Source organism: Streptopelia decaocto (genome assembly GCF_964273445.1).
Source record: "Streptopelia decaocto genome assembly, chromosome: 1".
Taxonomy (NCBI): Eukaryota; Metazoa; Chordata; class Aves; order Columbiformes; family Columbidae; genus Streptopelia; species Streptopelia decaocto.
Genome location: NC_138663.1, coordinates 68,407,464 through 68,435,042, shown reverse-complemented (window position 1 = coordinate 68,435,042; position 27,579 = coordinate 68,407,464). Strand labels below are relative to the sequence as shown.

At 39.5% G+C, this 27,579-nt stretch overlaps 1 protein-coding gene across 1 annotated transcript; it reads left to right on the top strand.

The window, feature by feature from the left end:
• Window positions 1-214: 214 nt before the first annotated feature.
• DYRK4 (dual specificity tyrosine phosphorylation regulated kinase 4) lies at window positions 215-26,456 on the top strand (the record flags this gene model as incomplete). Its single annotated transcript, XM_082064531.1, has 14 exons — window positions 215-238; window positions 4,080-4,163; window positions 5,463-5,612; window positions 10,641-10,770; window positions 11,952-12,115; window positions 12,523-12,659; window positions 13,419-13,559; window positions 15,607-15,745; window positions 18,115-18,196; window positions 19,944-20,116; window positions 21,297-21,357; window positions 21,903-22,032; window positions 25,640-25,794; window positions 26,218-26,456. 14 exons carry the CDS (start codon window positions 215-217, stop codon window positions 26,454-26,456), a joined length of 1,809 nt encoding a protein of 602 aa, XP_081920657.1.
• Window positions 26,457-27,579: the final 1,123 nt, after the last annotated feature.

The following is a 27,579-nucleotide window of genomic DNA, read 5'->3' as shown; positions in this document are numbered from 1 at the left end:
GAATACTAGAGCAGCTAATAGTCACTGGCATATTTCCGGGATAAAAATTTAAATCTGAAGCCAAGCAGAGGGGTTATCCATTTTTTTTCTGATAAGGGAACTGTGTATGAAACTGATCCTGCTACACTCTGACTAGATGAAGGTGGGCTTCCTGAAATGCATTCACCGAATGGAATAAACAACCTCTATCCTGCAGTAAACGGATCTTGCAGTTATGCTGACAGAAATAGTTGACAAGGTGGGGAAAATGTTTACGTTCCTACTGTATTTTGCGTGAGTGAGAGTGCGTTTGCTATGGCTTTTTAATATATAGTGTGATTTAACACCTACATTGCAGTCTCTCTGTGTTCTACAGGCTTTATTCAGTTTTGATAGAGGACAGAGAGAAGAAAGTGCCCATTTATATGAGGAGACAAAGGAGTCTATATTTTACATAGTTGTGTGGTTTATAATTTCTAAAATTCTAGTACATTTCTGATTTCTTTGGTAAAGTAGAAACTGAAAAAAATAAGCTGACATTTTAGGAATTATAAAAATGTGTCACAATTTCTGATTTTGCAGAATGCTGTATGCTCAGTGCCTAAAACTCCTTATGACTGCAGACTAGGTAGTAAATGAGGACATTGTTCTGTTTGTTGAGTGATAACTGGAATTATCAAGGTAATGACCAGTAATACATGATCTGAACGGTTGGAAGAGCAGGAGATGATAGTTTGGGGTTGAAGTGCAATATTGGAGCTGTAGGACAGGCCAAGTGCTGTAGGAATTGGACAGCCAGGGGTGAAATGGAGTGGAACACTAAGAACTGCTGCAGTTTTTCTTTAGGATGCATCCACCAGAATTAAACCAGTCACAAGAGCTTAGTTGTAGTTCCCATACTAGATATACAGGGCTATGCTGGAGCAGCAGCTGATGGGTCATCTGGATCATTATTATCAAGTAAGTTACTGTGCAGACTAATTGATTAATGCACCTGCTCCCCATTCAGCCACTGGCAGGACTGTTGTAGGCACGGATGAGTTTTTCCATGGATAAAAGATTATGCTATTTACTCATTTGTGAGGAATGTTATGAGGATGATAAATTATTGATTTTAAGGGGTTTTGAATTAATTACCCAAAGAGTCCTGAAGAACTATAAGTCCTTGATAAGCAGGTTTTGAGAGAGACAAAGAGAATCACAGATTTCCATTATTAAAACAAGGCACAGCTATGGGCTGATGGACTGAATTTGCTTTTGCAGAGTACAAGGAGAAATGTCCATCTCAAAATCTTGCTAATCCTTCCCCAGTGAACGGACATTAGATAGATTCGGAATTCTGGCAGCACATTTTCATGCTCACTTACCTGCTTCCTTAGTTCTTGCTGAGTTTTAAAGACATTTTGTGAATGGTTCATGCTCTCTTAATAAACACAATATATTTTGAAATACAATGCCATTTTGGAGTGAAGACTCTGCAGTCTCTACAGGTATGTACTGTTTCTTTGGTTTTCAGTGATAGCTGTTTGTTTCTAAAATCCTGTCTTCATAATGACTCGTATTTACAAAAGCGCAAAGTGGTCAAGAAACTGTCTTTAAATGGAGTGCAATGTTTTAATCAGCTCCAGAAACTGAAAAATGAAACTAGGTGGGAGTAAAGTATACATGAGATGTGAGAAAAAGTATATCATGCATTAAAATTAATAGTCCTATTAGGAGCTCAGTTGATATATCTAATAGAGTTATGAATGTGGATCACAGACTCATCTTTGTAACAAACAGGATTCTCCCTTGAAATGCAGAAATGTAGTTTGCATGTAAAGTGTTTGTCTGTAAAAACAGTCTGGTACTGGGTTTTCCGTAGGTCATCTATGCAAATTCACACTGAAGGATAGTGACCACAAGGATATTTGGTGCACTGGGCAAAGTATCTCATGCTCTAGGACATTCATATGTAGGATGCAGTAATCCAGTGATTCTCTTCTGGGGACATTTGTTGTGGTGACCCTGTGGATGTTTTGTTTTTACAGCACATAATCCCTTATCCCTGACTAGCTGATCTCCAGTTCCAAAGATGGGAATTACTATGTCCTGCAAAGACCAGTCTTACTACCTTTCCCTTTTCTGGTATTCTCCTCTGCTCCACAGATGTCAATAACCTTTCATCTGAGACTGTACTCAATCAGCATAATAAAGCTAAACCCAGAGCTGTTCTCAGCTTGCTGTGATTATGAAGTTTACCCTTTAAGCTTTCAGAAAGCTTTACTTATTTGTGCGGGGTTTTTTTTCTCCAACTTTTCAATGAAAAGGAGAAAATACCTGCAATGGACACTAATAGCACAGTTGTCCAAAGGGCAGTTTCTAGCTGGTCTGCCCAGCGTTAGTGGTGTCTTCATGGTTGATGGTAAGACAGTTGAACCTCCATGTCAAAGGGCAGCATTTCCTTCATGCGATTAAGTAGATTTGCAAAACGAGTTTTCTCTCCACACTTAGTTTGGAAGTGTCTTCTAGAGGTCTCTAACCTCATCTCCAAGGATGAACACCCCACAGCCTCCCTGAACACCAATTCCATACTTAGAAAGCAGGATGTGTCACAGCCATTGTACATGAGTCTTCAGCTTAATTTTCACCTTTGCAGCAATGCTGCTGTGCCCTGGATATATTGAGATCACTGTATGTGCACAGATCAGTTTGTACACAAGCATCCCTCACCTGCTACAGCTCCTATATATAATATATATATATATATATGTATATGCAGTGTATCAGCACAGATGCAGCAGTCTAATCTGAGTTGTTCCTTCTTCTTTCAGGATCAGACAGAGGCTCTTTCAGTGTGGCTAGGCTGCATCTAGCCAGCACAAAACACATTAAGCACACTCTTCCAGCATGTAAACACCTTTTCATGTGGACTTTTCATGACAAAAGCCTTTAAAAATGGATGCCCTGGCAGTGATACTGTCACCGGATAGGCTAAAAGTCATTGCAAAGAGCAAAGACTTTATCATCAGCAGATGCTCTGCCCATGCAAGACTGCATGGCAGGTACAGGCCATGGCTGCACAACAGATAAACAAAAATACCATGCTGCTTTATTTAAGTATTTTTAATCTGCGGCTCACATCCATAAGATAATTTTGACTGCAAATTTGTTATTTTGAAAGTCTAAATTAAAGTTCCCTGCTCCAAGTTCCTCTGCTTTTAAAGAAAATATTGCTGTTATACAACTTCAGAACACCAATAGTGGAGCTGATGTGTCTACATGGATAAAGGTGTTTTTTATTTGCTGTGAGTGGAATGACATTGCCTCAGAGCCCAGGGACAAGGGAGCGTTTTTGACCAAGCCCAGTGGGGTTTACTCCAGCCTCTAGAGCAGAGCTGCAAGCTGTGCTTTAGTCACACAGTTTTCAGTATCTTAAATTATCATAAAGATTTCTGCAATTCACTGCAGTCTGTTATTGGACAGAAATATACAGTGCTACTTATCGTGTTTATCTCTATAAAAAAGCTGCCAAAAGCAGCAGCAAAAACTTAAAAATGATGTGCTACCGAGCACTTTCCCCATGTTTCTTTTTTTTTTTTTTGTATTTGTTGCTAATATTATCTGTCCATTGGAACCAGTGGATTTTTTTCTATATCTCAGTAAATTTAAACATTGATTTGTGTTTTTATAAAATTTTTACCACAAGTTGAATCGGTTTAATGCTGCTATGAACAATGGAAGGGCTCACAGTCCACCTTGTGACACAGTTTCAAGCTGCCTTTCCAAGCAGACCCACTATCTGCTTTCAAGCATATATTTAGGGGTTGCAAAGCCCCCCCCTTCCCCTCCGCTGACCACATGGACATATGAAGCCTGCCGAGAGGCATAACAGGGAAAGCAAGCTGTCTTTGCACCTGCCCACAAAACAGCTGTTCAACTGGGAAAGGAATTGCTGGAGCATAGAGCGTTATCAGCAGCTTTTGTGGTCCTCTCTCACATACTGTGTTGGCACAGGCATTGCCACAAAGGAAAGAAACACAGAAACCATACAGATATTTCAGGAGTTTTTTTTTTTTCCCCAGAATAATTTTTATTAAAGCATCATTTAATGTTTGCAGTCTTCCCATGTGGATGCATTTTCTCAGTCTCAACTGACTGTTCAAGAGAGAGATCATCTGGGATCTAACAGAGTCTTCCATCAGGTATGTGACTCTTCAGCTGATTTTAAAAATATCTGAATGCTTGTTTTCTAAAAGGCCCTTTATGATAAACGAATCTGAGCAGAGGGAAGTCCTTTATTCCCGGCCCTCTTCCATTTCTTCTGTAGCTGTATGACTGTCCCAAGTGCCTGTTCAGTAGCATTTGAGGCATTTATTTTGCCTGGCCACTTTTGTTTCTTGCAGCTTTCATGAAAAGTCCACTGGAATCTCAGTTCTAAGGTTTTAAAGATTTTCTTACAGTATTGGAAAGGAAAACTTACTCATTCAGGTTGGCTGGATTGAAAGCTTCGTTTCTTTGCTTTTGGAGAAAAGACCAAACCTCTCCTTTGTTGTCAAAAGCTTCACAAATATGTTTCTGTCCTTCCCCGATGACAAAAATTTCACAGGTTTATATGGGTTATAGCCTTAACTCTCTGGATCTTGTTCTGCATTTGATAGTGCATAGTTGAACTATTTCAGATGTGTTTCAAATCATTTCTTATTATTTGCCAAAGATATAGTCTACCTCAAAAATTGGTGCTAAGAGTTAGATTTCTCTCACTTTAGATATCCAAGAACATCCTTAAATAACTGACTTTAAAGAATGAGTGGTATAGAAATGTTTTGCAAATAATAAATGGGAGAAGTCTAAAGGAAGGACTACTAAACATAAAGTTTTCAAATGAATTTATTTTTCAGTAAATTTTGCACAGAGCTTGTCTTTTCCTCACTAACAAAGAATACAACAAAGGGGCCTGGTCGAAGTGAACTCCATGGGAAATGAGGGGAAAGGAAATATTGAGACCTCAGTGCAGGGAAGACCCTCCCACTGTCTTCCCACCCGGTGTTTGGCAGCAGTCCAGTTCCGATTTCTCTTCTACCACTGGGAATAGCTAATGGTGTTGCCCGTCATTTACTCTTCATGCCTGCTTATTGTCCTACATATGCTTGTTTTCCCCACTTTGAGGAGTCCTGCTGCCTGGAACAGCTCTTCAGCTTCCAAGCCCAACCACCTTTTCCAGCTGAAGGAGTCACTGCTCTGATGCTGGGTGGAGATGCTCTTGTGGGGAAACTTTCATGCCCTAAAATGTGCCAGGCTGCCCAATGCCTGGACAACCTCTCCCTGCCCATTAGTACAACTGTGAGCTGCCAGGAAGTATTTGCTCTTTTCCCCTTCGCCATTATGTGTCAGAAGTGAACCATGCACAGTTTCAAGGTTTTAAATCCCTCTGGTTTTCTAAGGTGTTACACCGAATTGCTTTGTACGTCTTTATATAATATTTACTTATGCTTTCTATTTAGAAAATCAGTCGCAGTGTTCTTTCCCTCCCACATCTGGAAGGTCAAGCAAAGCATGGTTTGGTCACAGACACTGCACACCCTCCCCCCTTTGAAAGCAGCCTTCCTCAGCTAACAAATAAGAGCTTGCAGAATGTCCTCCCTTCTTTTCAGGTGAGTTATAAAGCTCTTACACATCTTGTGTTTGACTGGTTAATCAGCCTCTCTCTAAGTACTGCTACAAGAGTGTCAGTGGCAAAGCATCACGTGTGTGTGGGAAGAGAGAAATAATTTAGTGTCAACATTTGCATCAGTTTCTGTTTTCAGCCATAGTTAAAGAGAAGAAAAAAAAAGGGAAGAACTATAAAGAGTCAAACAGATAAATTGCTTACCAGCATGGTTGTGTGTATCTCCAAATATTTTAATGGACATCCAGCATCACAGGAAGTTTTAAAATTCATCTTCACTTCTTCACTTTTGGAATTCCTTCTTTCTCATTTTTTTTTCACAAATCCCATGTACATTCACTGTCTGTACTGTTCTTCATTTGCTGCTTGTCTCCCCAACAAATCTGGGACCTGCACTACTCACCACCACTACTCCCATCATTCCTTTTTTCACCTTGCCTCTGCTTCAATGAAGTCTTTTTATTAAGAGACTTGACAGCCTCTATAGGACTCCAATATGAAGTCTTTTCAGACCTCTTGCTGAAAGTCTCCACACAATGCATTTTGTTTGGGAAGTCAGGAGTCTTCTGAAATACTATGACTTTGAAATTGGCAGCTCGCCACCACTACAAATGATTTGATTTAGTTAGGGTGGTCTGTATGATTGAGCAAAGCTACAAGATGCAAAATAGCACTAGTGATGAAGTGGAATGGGTTAGTCTCCGAAGTTATTTAAATTTTCTTTAAAGTTTCATTCTGTGGCCTTCATAAATCCAGCCTGCACTTAATCACTACAAAAGCCAGTGATTAAGTTTTGCATCTGAAAATGAACCATCTTTCCATTTTATTTTCTAATAAAAGATTGGAGCCAAGGATTTTACAGAGTTTTTTTTTATTATTTAAATGTAATTGATAGGCTTCTATAAGAAGCTGTGTAGACACCAGTAGGAAAGCCTTTTGCTTGGCTTAGAAATGCCAGGGGACAATAAATATTTCAATCTAGAAAATGTAATTATGTGCTGTCTTCTTTGAAGACCTTATTTGTTTACCCTTCCTTAGAAATAACACAGCATTGCTGAATTGAGAGAGTGTGTGTTGGAATGGGCGGAGTGCAGTTCACAAGCTGGGGCTCAGCAGGAGTGCAGTAGGACTGACCTGTATCAGCACAGACCTGTACGTGACCTGTTCAAGTGGTGCTGCTGATACCTGTTTGCCCTGCTTTTGTAGCAGTTAATACTGAAAAAAATATATATAAAATAAAGTAGAAAGATTATGTGCAACTGTGGAAAGATTATTTTATTTTAAAACAAGCCCATTTTCACTTGCAGTAACACATTATTAATCCAAAATTCACAAGCACCATGAGGCACGTATCCAAGTGGCACCAGGCAGGACTTCGTGTAAGGACATGGTGAACTAGAACTGCCCACTGGTCAGTCCATATTACATCATCAGCATTCTTCTTTTCTTGGCAATCATGCACTGGTTTTTGAATATAGCTTTTGTACCCTTCTGACACTGACAGAGACTGATCTTTTGTGTCTCCATCCTGTCCCACTTCTGTGAGTCATCAGGGCTTTCACAAAGAATGAGGAATTATAAATAAATTTAGGAATAACTTGGGTTGGAAGTGACCTCTGGAAGACATCTAGCCCAACCTCCCACTGCCAGCAGTGCAAAATTGGAGCAGGTTACTCTGGGCCTTGTCCAGTTGGGTTCTGAATATCTCGAAGAATGGAGAGTCCACGTCTTCCCAGGGCAACCTGTTGCAGTAGCAAACCACTCTCATAGTAAAAATGTTTCTCATAATATCTAATCAACATTTCCTTTGTTGCAACTTGCATCCATTAGCCACATACACATCTTATCCTAGGACCATGCACCTCTGAGAAGAATCTGGCTTTGCTTTCTCTATGCCATCCTGTAAAGCAACTAGACAGCAGTAAGATCATTCCTGAAGCTGCCTCTCTGCAGGCCAAATAAATATATTTCCTGCAGCCTCTCCTTGTACATTATGTATTCCAGGCCCCTGGACCATTCCTTGAAGTCTTCCCTGAATTCACTCCAATTGGTCACCATCTTTTCTTGTACTAGGAGACCCCAGATTAGAAACAGTACTCCCAGTGCGGCCTATCAGATGCTGAAATGGGGGGAGGAGGGGGCACTTCTCCCACCCTGCTGGCTATCCTCTTGCTGACAAAGCCCAGGATGGGTTTGGCCACTTTTGCTACAAGGACACACTGCTCCCTCATGTTCAGATTGTCAGGCCCTTCCCTGCAAAACTACACCCTTTCAGTTGTCCCCCAGCCTGTCCTGTTGGATGAGCATATTCTGTTCCAGGTGCAGGATGTAGTATTTGACTGTGTTCAACTTTAGAAGATGCATATAGCCTGTTTTTCCAACCTGCTGAAGTCCCTTTGGATGTCAGCCCTGCTATGGTCTGCAGATTTGAGAGGGTGAACTTATGCGTAGTCCAGGTCATTAATAAAGACACAAAACTGTACTGGCCTTAATATTGATCTCTGAGGGATGCCACCGGTAACCAATGCCAGTCATTGGAACCCAACCATCCAGCCAATTTTCCACTCACATTATGATACATTTATGTAGTTCATATATCACTTTTTACATTTCAAGCATACTGTGGGAGACTGTCACAGGTCTTGCTGAAGTCAAAGTATACAACATCCACTCATTTTCTCTCATTGGCCAGGCCAATCACATCGCCAGAGAAAGCAGTCAAGTTGTTCAGACACTATTTGCTTGCAACTTATGTTGGCAAATCCATACTGGCTGTTCCAAATTAACTTGTCTTTCATTTGGTTGGAGATGGCTTCCAAGAGGAACTGTTCCATAGTCCAACCAGGGACTGAAGTAAAGCTGATCAGCCTGTAGTTCCCTGAAGCTTCCTTCTTGCCCTTTTTGACCATAGATGTGATGTTTACCTTTTCCAAATGGTCAGAAACTGCTTCCAATTGCCATTGACTTTCAAAGATGACAGCGAGATGCCTTGCAATTACATTGGCCAGCTCCTTCCACACCCTCGGGTGCATCCCATCTTGTCCTGCAGACTTAGGTATATCCAGCTACTTAAGTGGTCCCTAATTATGTTCCTCTACTGCAGGTAAGGCTTCTCCACACAAATGCTGCTTCTAGATTCCAGGACTTCAGAGGCCTGAGGGCAAAACTCACCAATGAAAATCATTGGGTACCTTGGTCTTTTCCAAATCCTTGCTCATCAGGTCCCAAATTCCACTGGGCAGTGGATTCACATTTCCCTTACCCTTTTTTGCTGGTGATGTTCTTACAGAAACTGTTCTCATTGACTTTCACATCGCTTAGTAGCTGCAGTTCCAGCTGAGCTTTGACTTTCCTAAACATGTCTGCATGTTCAGGTAGTGTCTTTTACATGTACCCCAGATAATCCGTCCCTGCTTCCACATTTTTTGTGCTCTTTACTCTGTGCCTTGTCAGAAGTTCCCTTTTCATCCATGCAATGTTTACTCAACTTTCTGCATGTTGGAATGGACTATTCTTGTGCTTTAAGGAGACTGACTTTGAAAATCAGTGAGTTTTCCTGATTTACTTTACTCTCCAGGGCAGTCTTCCATGGGTTTATGATGAAAGATCCCTGAACAAGCCAAAAGTTGCTTTCTTTGAATATCAGGGTTTGTAGTTCTACTGCTTGTCTCACTTCTCTGAGGATTTTAAATTCCACAATCACATGGTCACTGCAACCAAAGCTGCCCTTCCCTGACCTTCACATCCTCAACCAGTTGTTCCTTGCATGTGAATATCAGGTCCAGCAGCACATCTCAGATCACCCGCATTAAGAACACAGTTCAGAAACCTCCCAGAATGATTTTGCCACTTCAACAGTATTGAGGTGACTCAATTACCCCATGAATATCAGGGACTTTAGGTAATGATGACTCTTCCCTGATGTACCTAATTAAACACTGCTCTCACGAAGTTAGCGAAGCTGTTTGCAGACACTCTTGCCTGCTTCATCAGATGGATCCTGTTCATGCTCAGCAGTTCTTGTTCCTCATCCTACATTCATAGAAGCCATAGCCCTCTCTGAAGCTTCAGCCAGGTATTGATCCATTGGATGCAATGTCTCCAGCTGAGTCTTTTCCCCTCAATGAAGGGACTGATGAGAACATGGCCTGGGCCCTCACACACTACACCCTTATCCCAGAACACACTGTCTTCTGTCACCTTCTCTGGCTTTCTTTTATCTCCGACCCTCCATCATCTCTTCATGGCTGGATTTTGTAGCCTGTTCTTTGTTTTCCAATTCTGGGAGCCCTGAAAATTGACATGTGCTGGGATCTCGATGACGTGCTGATACAGGTGACATCCTTTCTTCTGCAATTTGTTCCTTCAAGTGCTTCCATACCCACACAGGACAATTCATTTCCCATTCATGCCAATCTTGATGTTTCTGTTACAAATGTGTGTGTGCAGACCCAAGCTGGTGCCCCTGCAGTTCTGTGGGCTGCACAAGCCATCTCAAATATTCTAGCACAACTCTCCAGTGGATGTGCCAAATAAAATCTGAGACGGTTGATACCTATTAGATTATCTTTCCTGCCCTCTCTACTAGGAAGACCATACTCAGACACTACCCTAGCTCATGTGAGTTACTGCAACTTAATCAAACCACAGCACTTTGTAGCATTTCTATAAAGTGAGTGCCCATGTATCAAATGAACCTGAAAGATGAACTTCCTTCTCTTATTTAGAAATTTATCTTTCCATCATCTGATAGCCTCTAGTGCTATGGGCAGAATTTGCTCTCTGGGTAAGCAGGGCTTTCTAGTCCCCAAGCACACTTGTTCTGTCTTGTCACAAAGCTGACACTCAGCAAATCCAAAATAAATATTTTGCAGCTTTGTCTTTGGGTCTTTGGGTTGTAGCATTTTTAATATATTTTTGTATATATTTGTATAATTGCAAATCAGCCAACTGTTCATGACAATATCTGAAAGCAAAATTTACCAATTTCCTTTTTTTTTTTTTGGCTTGGCAGGAAAACAGAACTCAAGGCAATTTTTCCCAGTTTAACCTTCCAGACATTCTTTCTGAAAGTGATACCAGAGTCCAGACAAAACCATCAGAACTGGAAAGCGCCAGCATCAAACTGCCTATGACAGCTTCAGGTAGAATACAACAGAGCATGCTAAAAAGGCTGGAGTGATAGGCTGTCTGCCCAGACAGGGAGTGTGTGCAGTCAGGATATTCAGTGACCAGAGGTCCAATGCTAAATGGCTACTGAAACATTTAGTAAACAATTTGGAGGAATGGAATATGGGTAGGATTGTTGATTTCTCAAAATCCTACTTAGGGATCTAAGCAATAGGGGAATTAATAGACTAACACAAATATATAAATGAGAAAAGTATGCATTATACAAAAGAATGTGTATTTGTCTGACTCATGACAGGTCATGTAAGTGACAGCAATATTCTCTTACAGTGACAAGACACTTTCCCCACTTGCTTGTAGCTGTGTCACATTTTCTCTATGTGAGCTAAATTGCATTTTGGGAGTTCTCAGATCTAGAAAGTTTCTGTCAGAGTTAATTTATTTTTAGAAGGAGTATAGGAAAAAAAAAGTAATGGCCTTTTGCTGTGAAATGATTTAGCATCCCTGCATTAGTGGGTGAAGATCTGCCACTGTGTAACAAAACACCCACATGCATGCCTAGAGAACACGTTGATTTGTAATGCTACTGTCTGATTATTTATCTAGATTTAAATTATGTAAGTGGAGGTGTTAGGATAGCTGAAATGTTTCTGTGCAGGAAGAATCTTAACTAGGAGAAAAGTAGATTTGGGCCCCATTTAATTCCTAACCTCATGCATCTGAACTTGACATTTTCTAACAGAAAAACAGGTATTTGAAAGCTTTGGTTAACTAAAGCTTACTGCAATTATATAAATATGACAATCAAATTAATGAAAACATACAATTTTTAACATGTAAGCTATGAAGCTTGCTGAAGCAGACAACTGATGGGATTTTCAGAAACATCGAGTTAACTGACTTTCCTCAGAATCAAATAATTTTTACCTAATCTTAGAAGTCTTGCTGACAGATTATGAATGCTTTGTTGAATATGATACTGTAAGTCAGAAAAAGAAACATAAATTTGTGCAAAATGTCAACATTGTAGAATCATAGGAATGTTGGTTGGAAGGGACCTCTAACAGTCAGCTACTCAGCCTCCTGCTCAAAGTGGCATCCTCTACTGTAAAATGTGCAGTTGTAAAAGCAATTTGCCATCAGGTTTCTGACATTTTATTGATTTTTGGTTTTATATTCTTTTTTTCTGATTTAGAAGCTTTGAAAAATTTTAGAAACCAGTTAACAGTCTATGAGCAAAAAGAAATTTTAAATTATACAGAGCTATGGTTTCTTGGGCTGGAAGCTAAAAAGATTGAAGGTTTGCCTGAAACCCAGAATAATAATTGTTATGATGATGAGCATGGTTCCTACTTAAAGGTAAGTGGAAAAATTATGGTATTCATTTTCAGCTCATTAAGTTTGTAGTGACTGTCTGCCAACCCTTAAATGATCTATGTGAGATAAATGTTGTTTCTAGAAGATAAATATTCACATAGTGAAAACATCAGTACCAATCACTTTAAAACTCAGAAGAGAATCCTAAAGACAGACCCACTTTGCATCTCATTCAGGACTGATCCAAGGTAGGTGGATTCATGAAGCATGCACTTGTTATTTTCTCTGTCACCCTTGTTTAATGTGCTTGCTATCAAGTACATGAACTGCACACTTGCTATCAGTCCAGCATCTTTCATAGACAGCAAACACACACACACACACAAGCTACTTTAAAGCCTGATCTTTGTCATATTACCTGGACCTGAACTATTTGTTTTCTTTCGAAGGTTTTACATGACCACATTGCGTACCGATATGAAGTGCTGGAAGTGATTGGGAAAGGGTCATTTGGGCAGGTGGCTAAATGCTTGGATCATAAAACCAATGAATTGGTGGCACTGAAAATAATAAGGAATAAGAAAAGGTAAGACCACTGTTGACTTTAAATCAGTACAATCAGCTCTTTGTTATATAGGCAGTGACAATCTGGGATAATGTGAACAAAGCAAAATAAAACTACCTGTACATCAGGCTTTCATTAAGCACAGTGAGAACAGAGTGAACAAAGATGATGTCAGGGACTCAGAATTGGCCTGAGTGTGGTGCACACACAGTCTGTGAAAGCAGGCACAGTTTTTCCAGACTTAGAAGGAGGTCTCTTTGACACAGCTAATGCACAGCCCAGGTAACCAGCCTGAGACTGGCTATGGTCCTAAGCAACCTCTTCTCTTTATGTGACCAGTTATAAATTTTTAATTGAGTTTAGCTTGAACCAGAGTCAATGGAGCAGATGAGAATGATACTCTTGAGTCCAGGAAGAGCTGTATTCCAAGTTACAGCTGTTCAGTTTTCCCCCTCGATGAAAACTGAAGGTAAAGATGATCTTCAAAACTCACTGTCTTACTGTGGGAGGTGTGAAATATGGTCCCGTCCGAATAAACAGAAGCATTCCTATGGACTTTGAAAGCACTAGGATTTTACTCTGGAAGGCCAGTCAGGCCAGTACATTTAGACTAGGAAACAACCATAATGAATCAAAGCTACATTAGTTAACAGGGGTGAATGGTAAGTTTTTGATCATTGTCACATATATTGAGTTTACACTAAGATTGTGGTGTTTGTAGCATTTGTAGAAATACAAATTGAGTTAATGTTGCCAGTCCCATGTCCTGTGCTATTTCAGATTTCACAGCCAGGCTTTGGTAGAAGTAAAGATCCTTGATGCTCTCCTGAAGAAGGACAAAGATGATACTCACAATATCATTCACATGAAGGAATACTTCTACTTTCGCAATCACTTCTGTATTTCCTTTGAACTGCTGGGGTGAAGTATATATTTTCTTTTGCACAAATCTTAAGGAATATTGTAGATTTTGTGCCTTACAAGCTTTATTTTTTATGTCTTCTTCGGAAGAATTTGTAGCTTTTAATGTTACAAGAAACTAATACTTTCTAAATACAAACTGCATAACTGAGCCTTTGGTCATCAAAAGTGAATGGAAAAAGGCCCCATTCAAACTTCACACAGACCTCATCCATCCCTTTTTTTCTGTGGTGTGCATTGAAGTCTTCTTCCCTGAGAGACCTATGGGGAAAAGAGGAAAACAATGAATTCAGGACTGGTAAACTTCAGGGTATATCAATATGAATAATATTAAGTAATTTTAAAATATAGCTGCTTTTCGCTTTATATGAACCTGTGATGCAGGACACATCTTCAGAGGAAATTTGGAGAAATTTTAGAGAAGGCAGGTTATTTTATTCACCAGTCTCCTTGCAATCAGGGCATCAGTTGGGAATTATGGAGGTTACCTATAGCTCCCTATCCCTTAAAATAGAGCTCTCACTGCTGCACACGTTATAACCCTTGTTGAAGATTCATCCTCGAATGGAAGGCTCGGTATCAAGGAGACCTAAATTCCTTGTGTTGCTGCATGTGAGTGTGTCGCTCAGACACACAGGGCTACGAGTTGACTCCTTCTCTTCAGGGAAGACACAGACCAGTCTTTTCAGTAGGCTGCTCTGGAAGCTTGTAGGAAAATGTTCATAGGATAGACACTATATTCAGCTCTTCACAGAAGAGCTGGAGACTGGTTGCCATATAAAAATATTTTTTGGTGAAATTTTTATTTAATCTAAAATACAGTGAAAACTCTTTAATTAATGAACTTTCTTCTCCATCAAGTCTGGTAACTTGCTTCTGAAGGAAAGGGCCTTGCTGGAGTACAGTGGTGTACAAGCAGAGAAGGCAGAAAGCTACACTTGTTTATGTCCTTGCAGATGCATGTGGTCCTGCTGAGGACACCTCTTGAGAAGATATTTCTGAGGACATGCTTATGCATCACTTCCATAGCCACCATCCCTGTGGTCATTTCCTCCTCTGAAGCGTGACCACACATGAAGCACTCAGTACTTGTCAGGGTGCAGGCCAGGCTGGGGGCTCCCCGAGGCTCTGGTGCTGGGACCTACGGGAGCTCCCTCAAGTCCATCGGGACAGGGTCTGACAGGCAGGAGCAGGGCAGCCAGGGAGCACTGGGGCGGTGCAGACCTGGATACAGGGCTGGGACAAGGCTGGGTTGAGACACGGGCTTGCGGGTGGACTGCCTTGGTGGGACCCATAATAGGGCTGTGGGGAGCTGGAGACCAGCACTGCTGTGGCATTGCTGGGGCAGGGGATGATGGCCCCAAGGGGGCTGACATGGGGTCCTGGGCCTTGGGTATGTGGAGGGGCTCCAGGGTGGGCTGGGCAGGGATATCAGGGCTGGTGGTGCCCTCGGGGTCTCAGGGTAGGGCTCACATGTTGCCAGCCACACTTGAGAGAAGTTAGCAACATCATTTAATGCACTACAGGGAGGAGCCAAGTTACAATGGTGACAGCAGGAATATAAAAACCTAACGGAACCTGAATTTCTGTGGGTATTCATCCAGAATGTTTTAATGCTGATTAAGGACTTTTTAGACAAAAAGGATTTACACGAGGTGGCAAAGCAAAGACAAATGAGAATGAAAGGAAACTGAAGAAAATCTGTTTCTCCCAGTTCTTTGATGATTGTTGTTCTGCATGAAAAACAGCACAACTGCATAATATAGCACGACGTTTAGCAAGCAAGCAAGCAAGCAAGCAAGCCCACTGACATTATGCCTTCTTTAGATCTGGAGGCTCAGGGAAATGTTTGTGCATACTACATGCAGAAGAGCATTCTCAAGGAGGAAAATAGCTAAGGCATTTTCTTCTGCATGAGTCCTCTCTCATGTAGGAAGACAGGCTAAATACCCTCTTAATGTACTGTAAACTCATCATGCCTTTAAAAATAAGTTCCCTAATCTCTTTTCTGCTTTCTGTGTTCTCTTCCACCCCGCAACCTTCACAGAATAAATTTGTATGAGCTGATAAAAAAGAATAATTTCCAAGGTTTCAGTTTGTCTTTAATTCGACACTTCACTCAATGTGTGCTGAGATGTTTACAAGTGCTCTACCAGGAAAGAATCATTCACTGTGATCTGAAGCCTGTAAGTACAGTCATTTAATAACCTGTTATTCTGTACAGAATACATTATCTTAATCTCATTTTTTATTGATCAAGAGGAACTCTCAGAAGAATCCTTAAGCTCAATAGGGTATTTATACAGAAACAAGTTTATTTCTGACTGTATTAGTACTAGAGTTGAGTGATTCTTTCCACTGATTCAGTTCATCCACTGCATTATTATATGAGATCATGTGGTTGCCAAAATGTATGCAAATACGAATAAAATTAAGTTATTGACTTTTTGCTGAGAGAAACAAAAAAGTACCTGTGAGATTAAGTATTTCAATATGAGGGACATTATAATGCAAAGAGATATTCACAAAGCAGTCTGTTTCAGGTTATCCCATTAAGTCTATTTAATTTTGTATGCATAATTATAAAATTAAGTAGCTTAGTAAAAGACAAAGCAGTTCTATAGTACTTTAGGGTGCTCACCTGTTTCTGGAGGAACATCTGTGATCCAATTCCTGCTGCTCTATCTGCTAGGCATTCATGCTAGGTGAAACATTTCCATTCTCCTTAAACCCCAATCTTAAACTTTTGCAATTTTCTGAGATTTCTGAAGTATCTTAATTCTATTTTCATTTCAGGCAGGTTTTTCTCTTGATTTCTTTTTCAAAACTGCAAATTAATCAATAGATAAATAAATAAATAAGCTCTAAAGTAAAAATGCTAAGGATTAAATTCTCCTCTCTCTTTGCTTAATGTATCTTGACTCAGAAGTCAGAAGAGTCACATAGTCTTTACCCGTTGTCTTGCCAACATTTTTGCAAGACGAATTTGCAGTGAGAAGCGAGGCTTGCAAGATAACCAAAATATCTTAATCAGAAACATTTTAGTCCAATGGGAAATCTCTTTCCAGACAGCCACCGACAAAGAATGAGGTTGACAAATCAATGAGTGTAGTCTGTATTTAAATGGAATAACATATTATTGAACATTTAGTGAGTTAACTAAAAGATAATTTCATTCTCATTCTACAATTGTACAGTTTCATGAATTTAATTTATGTTGCCTGAAACTCACATCTGTTATTCCATCTGCATCCTATGATATTTCTCAACATAAAGTAGTGTATGGAGTCTCTGGACTTCATGCTTGGTAATCACTGCTCCCAGACTCTGGTTTTGCAGTTAATCAGCTCCCTTGCATTGTGGAAGATTCAGTTTTAGAGACAGAGTCCTACCATGAGCATGATGGGATAGCTAGAGAGAGAGGATACTTCTTCCCGTGACAGAAGGAAGAACAGCTGGGAAGTGAAAGTCAGTCCTTTACTTTCATCAGTAGCAGCTTCTCCCTCCTATCATGCACAGCATTTCCTTACGAGTCCACTAATTACCGAGGAAACTACTTTGTCATTATTTGGCATCAACCTGGGAACTACTCACAGAATCACAGAATGTTAGGGATTGGAAGGGACCTCAAGAGATCATCTAGTCCAATCCCCCTGCCAGAGCAGGAACACTTAGATGAGGCTACACAGGAAGGTGTCCTCAGTCCTTCTAAGCTTTTATGTATAATCACTTTAAAACTAGTTGATAAAGGTATCCATCTCTCTGCTGAGAAGTGGAGAAGACTGAAGAAGAAAAGAAATCAAAGGAAATCCTTTATTTACATAGATTTTTAATGAGGATGAAATTCAGCTTGTCAGAAGAGAGCTAATAGGCTATGTTTACTCATCCATGTGAATATTCCTGAGCTAGCTCTTTAAGAGTTTAAGAGTCACTTCTCCAGCTGGAGCTGTAGGCACACAGTGCTGTACCCACCTGCACCCATCCCACCACCCATAGAACCCTACCATTTCTGTTCATCACTATCTTGGGATCTCCACATCCCACTGTTGGAAGGCAGAGCATGGTGTGCTTACAGAGAGTCTGGAGAAAATTGAAAGCAGTAGAGGGAAGAACTGTGAAGTACGACCCATTTGTGGGGCAGGGGCTTTCTGTGGTTACAGAAGAGTGGTTCTCGTTAATTTAGCCCAGCAAGCAACCAGATGGAGTTTACCTTTTGCTAGATTAACCACAGTGAATTTGAGGGAGCTCACTGCACACACAACAAGCTTTCTCAGTGTGCAGTGGCTTGGACTGTACGTGAGGGACACCAGTGCCCATGTCCAGTTAACCTTCAAACCGGGTAACTTTACAAATCTCCTCTTTGCTTTGGTTAATTGCGCATTAACGGATAGCTAGTCATGTTAGTAAATGAGTTTCCAAGGAAGTTGTACTTCGAAGCTTTTATTACATGGATAAGTGTAAAACCAATGTGTTATGTATTGTTTGTTTTCCAAAATGTTCACTTACCTAATGTGGTGTTAAAACCCTTTTTCCCCTGTGATTTTTTCCTGTTTAGGAGAACATATTATTACACAACAAAGGCCAAGGTTCAGTTAAAGTTATTGATTTTGGATCAAGCTGCTATGAACACCAAAGAGGTTTGCAGAAAAGTCAAGTTGATGTAATTTTCTTAATAAGCTTTCTTAATTTAAAAAAATGGGGAAAAACTTTCTTTGGTTGAGCTAATATAGTGATGTATGCCCCTAATTAGAATCTGATTAACTGTTCAGCCGCTGGTGGTGGAACAAACACTGGTAGGAGACAAGTAAGCTATTACTGTGCTTTTTCTTTGTCACAAACCTGATCAGCTCCTCTACTCCTTTTGAAATCAGAATTGCATTTGCAGGAGTGGTTAGCTGAAATAGGCCTATGAGGATAATCCCAATACTTAACAAGGAGTTTATCAGGTCCAGAGAGCCTTTCTCAACAAGATTGTTAAACTATAATTGGTACTTTTTGGATGAGTGCAATATGGGGAATAGGAACTATGCATTTAGTTTAGACAGTTTAAGTTCTGTCTTATGTTATTCCTATCAAATATTGAAGTAGAATATGCAGGAGATAACAGTACAAACTTTGTAAAGGAGAAATGAATTTATAGAAATTCACCTAGTAATAAATCTTGACATAATAGACATATTGTAAAGCAAGAATGATATCCTAATCAGGAATGCAAATATGATCTGTTAAAAAAAGAAAAATAAGTAAAGAAATCTGCACTGCATTTTATTAACTTAAAACCCAAAACTAGTCTTAAATGGCTCATATTTTTCCTATGAAAGATTGGTATTTATATTGAGCCAAACCAGTTCATCTGTATTTTGGGATTCAGATTTATATCCCAGTGTTATAGGAGTGTGTAATTATTTTAGGTTGGCCCATTAAGTAAAAAGTAATCAGAGAAGTGGCCTGAAATACTTACAGAGTAACAAATTGAAACATAAAACAAGTGAAAGATGGAGCATGACTGAGGAGACTCGATCAGCTGAGACAAGAATTGGTACAACCCTCAAAGTGGTAGAGGATTAGAGAATAGAAAACAAGAGGTCAGCTATTTATTTGTGACAAGAATGACAAAAAGCAGACAACAATTATGCAGTTGGTCGAATCCACAAGGGCACAGATTGCCACCATGGTACTCTAACTGTACAGATTTGGTTTAGTCACATATTGTGCAGTGCCTAATTTTCAGGGCATTTTCCTTCCAGAAAGTTGTTGAACATGTGGGGATACAAAGAAATGCAGAAATATAAGCAAAGTAACCATCAGAAAGATAGGAATAAAAAAATAACAGAGCTTGCATTATGTAATTGTGTTCAATTGTCTGAATGACAAGAGGTAAAAGAATCAGTCTACTCACTATGATGAGTCTCAGTCTTGGAATGAGGTGTTTTGATGTCTGGTATGGGGCTATAATGCATTAATAAGGAAATAAGAAAGCAGTAGGAGATATTCCCTAGGTGTCAGTGAAATCAGTATTTCATACAGCACAAGCCTGTGAAAGTGAAGAACTGTTGATTGATGCAAGGTGAAGACCTCCAAATAGGAAAATGGACATGGAGTAAGCTGAATCACAGCATTAGTAGAATAATTTCTTTCAGTGAAACTTGTAGAACAATTTCCAAATAGAATAGTGGAAAGCATATCAACTGTTGATTTTAGGATGGGGTTAGAAAAGGTTTTCAGAGCCTATGTAAGCAATCCCTTAATGTCACTTAATGGATAGAGTAGATATATGATGCTCTGTGATGCCTGAACATGTATTTCACTTTTCTGTAATATCTTGAATCCACATTTCTATCCCAATTATGATATTTTGCCTCTTGTCTTTTTGTTTTGATATAGTGTACACCTATGTTCAGAGCCGGTTTTATCGCTCACCCGAAGTGATTCTTGGTCATCCTTATGCTATGGCTGTTGATATGTGGAGCTTAGGCTGTATCATAGCTGAACTTTACACAGGCTACCCACTGTTTCCGGGGGAAAATGAAGTTGACCAACTTGCTTGCATCATGGAGGTAATTTTTGGGTTTATCTTCGGAACTGCGTACTCATTTGATAAACTACACTGCCAGAAACAAAGAGAAATCTCAAGAGAAAAATACGGTTGGCTATGGGCTGGCCTTTTAGAGGGAGGTTTATTACAGTCAAAGGGCTCTTTGAGAGAATGACCTCTAACACAAACCTGTTATTTCCATTTCATGTGCCAAACGCCTCTTTGTACACTCCCTGTCTGGTTTCTGAAGGAAAAATATAATTATTTGGTCAGAATTTGTATGGAGAAGTTAGAACAGAAGAAGCACATCCACTCATAACAAAGCAATCTGCTCATAACAGGCTCATATTTTTGTAGAAATCAAATATGTTTGGGTCAAATCAGATCTCCTTAGTCCAGACTCCTGCTGAAAGAGATATTTTTGCTAACATTTGATTAGTCAGCCATGTTTTTCTGTCGCAAAACTTGAAAACCTCAAAGCTTGAGCAGAAACTCTCTGGGTGACCTGCTCAGCTGCTGCTGTACTCTCCTTGTGATAAAGTTTTTCCTAATAGTCACCCTGAACTTCTCAAGCCACAATTTGTGGATGTTGCCCCTTCTTACACTGTCTGCCCCTACTAAGGAGTTTGACTCTGTTGTCTTTGTAACTGTTTTCCAAAGAGTTTTAGGAATGTACCGTCCCATCTCCTACCTCAGCTCACCTACCTGGTGCAAACATTAGAAGTGGTACAAAACTGACCCACTGTAAGACAGTTACTTAGTTCCTCCATACTGATCACTAAACTACAATCTGATGTTGAACTCCCCAAGTTGTTGATGTTGATGTTGATGTTGATGTTGAAGCCCCAAGTTCTGATCCTTCTAGTGTCATGTTAGTTTGTAGAAGATTGTTCAAAGACAATATCTCTCCATATGGCCACCTACATGTGTCATTAACAGTGTTTGTTCTTAGAGTCTTCTGTGGTACTGAAGAAGCCAGTGTCATTCCTTATAGTTCACATTTTCTGTGTACAGATCTCTCTAATCCATCAATTTCTTCCACAAAAAATGGCACAAGAGGAAATGGTTTATAGACATTTCACAATAAATTGCTACGTTCAGCTTCTTTTCTAATGGGCGAGGGTAAAATACCCCATCTCTCCTGACAGTTGCTATGTATGTTTGTGAAATGTAACTCCATGAATTCGATTTCTGTCTTGAAGGTACTGGGTCTTCCACCAGCTGATTTTATCCAGGCTGCATCAAGAAAGCGAACGTTCTTTGGTAACTGCTTCTGATTGTTTGTCCTTGCAGTATTCCTCCCTTCTAGTAATCACGAGTTTATGTCACTAGTAGAGAGCTGGGTCAGAGACCCTTAGCTGACGAAACTTCTCTCAGAAAGATGTATTGAAAATAAGCAGATGGGTAACATGAAGCCTAGAAACGAACCCAGTGCTGTGCTTTTTGTGGTTTAAGGGGCCTCTCCTTTCCAAAGTGAAAGGGAAAGGATTAGGAAATCCATTCCACTGTTACTCATTAAAAAATTTACTCCTAAAAGGAATGCAGTGGGCTTCGGGAACTAATTTAGATTCGGCTCTTTCCCCTGGGTATGATTTGGCTTGGGAAATTACACAAAATTAATAAAAAAAAATCAGGGTAGGATGCAGTCTCTAGGATATAACAAATATTGTTTGCCACAAAACTGGCAGACTATCAATTCAATCCAACAGAGCAAAACTGGAGTTAGTGGGTTTTGTTAGTACTGGTTTTGTAACCATATAGTGAGGATTTTTAACATAATTCTTTGAGCACATCTTTATTTTTTTAAGATTCCAAAGGTTTTCCTAAATCCATAACTAACAGCAAGGGAAAGAAGAGATGCCCAGACTCCAAGGATCTAAGCACAGTGCTGAAAACCCATGATGCTGGTTTCTTGGACTTTCTGAAAGGATGTCTTATGTAAGTTCATAGTTTTGACTTATATGCAGCTGGCTAGTTTTAACTTTGCTAACATTGTCTTGTGCTTAAAGGCTGGGTGTTTTTTTTTTTTGTGGGGTGTTCTCGGGTTTTGGGGCTTTTCTTGGTTGTTATTTTTTGTTGTTTGTTTATTCCTAACAGTAGCATTTGGGTAACTATTATTATTCACAGCTTACTGCAGGGAGAAACCATTGCACAAAAAGACTAATAGGCTTAGTGCAATGTACAAAAGAAAGTTGACATCATCATATCTAAAAGAAGATCTTCATCTTCTGATGCTGGAGACTAAACTCTAAAAGCAAAGATTTTTTACCCATTAAGGCCTTTGTATTAAATTCTTTCTGCTTTATCTAAGATAAAGGTTCATTCAGATAACACAGATAATATTAATGCACTGTCCCAAGGCAATGCGTATCTGGAGATCAAAGTTGGGTTTATACTTAGATCTAACTCCCACTCTGGTGGGAAGAAAATCTTCCGGTTTCCTTCAGGAGTTCTCTTGAGAGCTGACTTAGGTGGCTTGAATGTCTTGTCTATATTTTCAGTGCTAGGCCTTGGGAATGGCAATCAGGTGATATGCTGTGGTATATGTATGAAAACAGTTCTGCTTCTTTGGATATCTGCTTACAAAGATCTTGCTCTCTGCCTGCATGTTCCTTTGGGTGAGATTAGATTCCTTAGTTCCAATATCCCATACACATCCCCCTCAGCAAAGCATAAAGAGGCAAGGTACTTTCAGACATATCTGCACCCCAGAATTAATGGTATTTTTTGCTTGCTTCTTGCCTGTGGTGATTGATGAAGAGAACTACTGAGCACAGTTACCAGCATGTTACCTAATAGTTTGCATGCTGATTTAAGCCCTTTTCTCCTTATTATAGTTATACTTATTTTTCATTGTCAGCAGCCATGTTGCACATTTCAAGAATTATTTGATAGACTATATTTTTCTGTTCTTTTGATTGGAATAAATTTTTCTAAATCACTGGAGCTCAGAATGCAAGAGTCTAATGTCTCAGATCCTGTCATTTCTAGCATAAACTGTTGACTTTACTCCGGTCAAGGATTTTGTTACTGAATACCTAGTATGACAAGTGGTCCGCAGCTATTTTCTTAAAGGAAATTGATGATTTTGTAAACTGCAAAGTGCAAATAACATGTAACTGTTGACAGGCTTCACAAAAGGTAGAAATCCCACAGATTCTCTATGCCAGGAACTTTTAACCTAGTATCACAGAATAATTTATGTTGGAAGTGACCTCTGGAAGTCATCTAGCCCACCCTCCCGCTCAAAGCAGAGCAAAGTGGAAGCAGGTTGCTTAGGATCTTATATGGTTGGGTTCTGAGTATCTCCAAGAAGGGAGATCCACAGACAATAGCGAACCACACTGACAGTGAGAGCGTCAATGGAAAAGTGTCTGTGTGTTTGTGTGGGGCAAGAGAGACATGATTTAATGTCACCAGCATTATCTGTTGTCACAAAGTAAATGGGGCTTTTTAATAGATGAAGTATTGTGAGAGAAGCAAACTATTTCGTGGCTCAAACTTGATCATGTGTCTTTTCCAAGGCAGTCAGGTTACTGAATGTTTTACAGGGTGAGACCCCATGGACCCAGCTGATATGAGGTGTCATTTTGCTAATAGGTCTTTTTGCTTGGGAGATGGTTACTAATGAGGTTTTACCTATCCATCAGACTAAAAGACTGAGTATGCAAGAAGAAACTTTTGTCTGGTTGCCTGAAATACTGATGTCTTGCATAGGTGCAGTAACACTTTTGGGGTCAGCTTGGATCCTAAATTGTGCTATGTAATGGCAGCAGAAACTGATCCCACACCTTCCCTAGTACTACCTGTATCTTATGCAAGGCTAGTGTTTTGTGTCTTCTAGAGCACTGATTGTAACTTCCTTTCTAGCAGTTTGGTAGTAATTTCCAAAGGAAATCCGAGCTAACTTGTGGTTACAGTAAAAAAAAAAAAATTAAAAATCATCTCTATCTGTTTCACAAGGAGGTTGCTTTTAATATTCGTTGTTTGCTAAATCTGTATGAGTCATTGATCCATTTTGGTTTGCTGGCTGAATCAGAACATTTAGAAAATAATTTCAGTGAAGCGAAAAGACCCTGTAAACTAGTCATTTCAGGCCATGCAGGAAAAAAATGTTATATGTTAGGCTTGTTTAAATTTTCAAAAGAATGAAGAAAGGTTTGGAACGAAAACCCTTTTTGAGACAAAAAGAATTGAACTATTTTGTCTTTTTCAGTTGCCAATCTGTGTCTGTTCAAAGCAGCCTGATGCATTTGCCATGACTTCACAAATAGTTTTGTTTAACTTGTATACACCTGTTTTGTGTATGAAAACATCAGACCAAAAAAAATTCACTCAGCTTTTGTGATGACAAGAATCTGGGTTTTTTCCTACATTATTTCTGTACAGTTCTGGACAGCACTGAGATTAGACAAATCAGAACAAAATAATCTGCAACTGATATAGAGATTAGTAACACAGATATTAGGATTGATATGTATGCAGTATGACCGGTAAGATATGTGTGTTCGAACACTGGAAGAAACAGCAGAACAGGGTTTGAAAGAATGGCCTGTATTTGGAACAGAAGACACTGGTCCCACCTGTGAAATCGGGGAACGTGTTGTCCATGTCACAGCCAGGACACCTGTGCTTTGATGAGACCACAACAGTGAAAAATCTCAAAGTTCACAGCAACTGCATGGCAACAAGGTTGCAGAATATCACATGCACCATTCATTTTCCTGTTAGCCCCAAAGGAAAACAAACATATATCCCAAAATACAAGGAAAACCAGACCACAAGTAGCTACCTTGTCTAACATTTATGGAAACTGAATTTAGCAAAGTTCTGATCTGAAGAACCATGCTCAAACAGCAGGTGACTCCTAGAGGATATAGATCTGTCTAAAGGCATCATCACCAATCATGAACAACTCCAGAGATGTGATGAGGACTCAGTAGCTGACAGCTCTTGTCCTCTATGTAACACACAAGCGATCTTGGCCAGAACACTTGGTACTTGTGAGTATGCAGGTGTGAGAACTGAGTGAATGAAACCTGTGAGAGGATAAAGTCAATGTAGAGATTTAAAAAAAAATTAAAAAAAAAAAATTCACTTCCATAATAAGATCTCACATGTTTTATTACACTAAGTCTGTACAGTAGTTTCAGGTGCAGTTAAATTAGGGAAGACATATTTTCATTAATTACCCTACGTCTCATTTGTGTTCCCTTTCTTGGAGCTTGTATGGACAGAACATGAAAAGCTTGAAACAAATATTGCGTAGGATCCCTGCCCTAATAATTGCATATTTTTGTGTTTAAAAATGGTTTGATGCTGCAGAGGGTTTCATTAGCATAGCACACAGTCCCGAAGTAAATAAAAAGTTTAGAAGGATGGAGAAGATTACATAAGACTTTTCCTTGTTTTCAGTTAAAATTCTTCTGTTTCAAACAGTGTCTTCATGACATGATTTTTGGGAGACAATACTGAATCTTTTTGCTTAAACTGACTTTCAGCTAGACCTACTGTTAAATAACTATTCGTCTACCATGGTTTTAAGGTGGGAACCTGCCTTACGCATGACTCCTGATGAAGCAATGAAGCATGCATGGATTCAGGAACCAAAAATATATAGAGCAAAACAGAAAACACAGTCTTCAAGGAATCTGAGTGATGGCTCTTTCTCTACACCAGAAAAGAAAAAAGAGAATATTCGTAAGCATGTGTTACCTGAAGAAATAAGTGTATTTATGTCAGTGTTTGGTATTTCTTTGTATTTAATATCATCTGTTTGAAGTAAGGTGAGGTGATAGAACACGGCGTGCAGATAAGGGATGGTTGCTGGAACGTGGTGGATAAAGCCACTATTTCTCACTTCTGTAGAAACCCATTACTTATGTTTTGTAGTGGCTGCCAGCAAGAAGACTGGCAGTACTAAAGATGGACACAGAAAGATCTTTTCCCTCCTGATGAAGTGCACTTCACTTTTAGAGCAAAAGAATGCATCAATGGTGGTTGTAAGATCCCAGAGAAAATATTCAACTGATTTTTTTTTTGTGAATTTATGGTGATCATGTGTTTACCTACTGCTAAGAGTCTGCAGTCTTACTCTATCCTTTTATTTATTTATTATTATAGAAAATATCTGGAACGACACAACTGATGAAGTGAGGAGTGAACTGGCTGAAAGACTGACTCCCACTGGGTCCTCTGCTGGCACAACAGAAAATGATGTGCAGAATACAAGGAAACATGTTATTCCAGAGAAACATTTGGAGACTCAAATGGTGGAAAAACCTATAAAAAGTGATCAGGCAGAATGCAGTGGTGAAACAACTCTTCCAAAAAATTCTTTTTTTTTCCCACCAATTAAGTAATACACAGCACAAGCAATGATCGGTTCAGTTGCATACCTGGTGTATTTTGTAGATATTGTTTGTACTCAGGAATATAAGCTGTATCTGTCTGTACCTGGGCTGTGCACATTGTAAGTATATTTAATGTTCATTTTACCCTGAAATAGTCCAGGCAACCAAAACAGAATTTGAAAACCATTCCTTTTCCTCATCCATAATCTTGTTGTGATCAGAGATCCTTCACAACCAGCAGCAATAAAATGGAGACTGTAGAGGTGGAGAGTGGCTTATTCTTGATGTTATAACAGGCTTTTGAATTTCAGATTTTCCTGGAGCTAAAATAACAAATGCATTGCTTGAAGAATCTGAATCCTTTCACTTACATCAGCATAAATCAGGAATAACTCATGGATAGGGTTACTGAATTTAATTCTGTGTAAAAATTAAGAGAACTCACACCTAGCATCTTCACTTTCCTCCTTCTCTATCCCTCTCTTTTTGTAGTGAAGCACTAAAAGGAAGCCATTATCACACCTTCTTAGCAGATTTAGAAATGTAAATTATGTTCTTTAGCTCTTTAGCAGCAACAGAGTGATATTCTGCAGGGACTCCACACAGTATTCATATCAACAAGAAGGATGGATTAAAGCGGTTTTGATTCAGAAAAATTGTCCTCCGTGGGAAGTTTAACTTAATACTCTGAAAAAAAGCAAACCAAAACAAAACAGATTTCTATGACCCCTATGATTTACATGTTTAATTAACTTAAGCATTTATCTCTTGGACAATAGACTGTATTTTCGTTGTTGCATCTGTAAAGCACTCACCTCATCGTGACTCTTTACTGTGGCTTATAAATAGTACCACAACATGAAAGGGAATAATGAGGAAATTGTGCTACAAAATGCAGCTGCTACAGTAACAGTGATATTGCAGTAATCCCAAGAGAAACAAGTGTTCGTAGGTGTTAAGAGACACCATAGCAGCAAACTCCCGCAGTCTCTGTGCAAAGGGAAAACCCAAAGGATGTGAAAATGTTCTTCATGCACTTCTAATGTAACAGTGAGTAAACAAACCATCATGTACAGAGGTGACTGCATGACAAAAGGCCTGTAGCAGGTGGACTCTCCTGCTGAATGCAAAG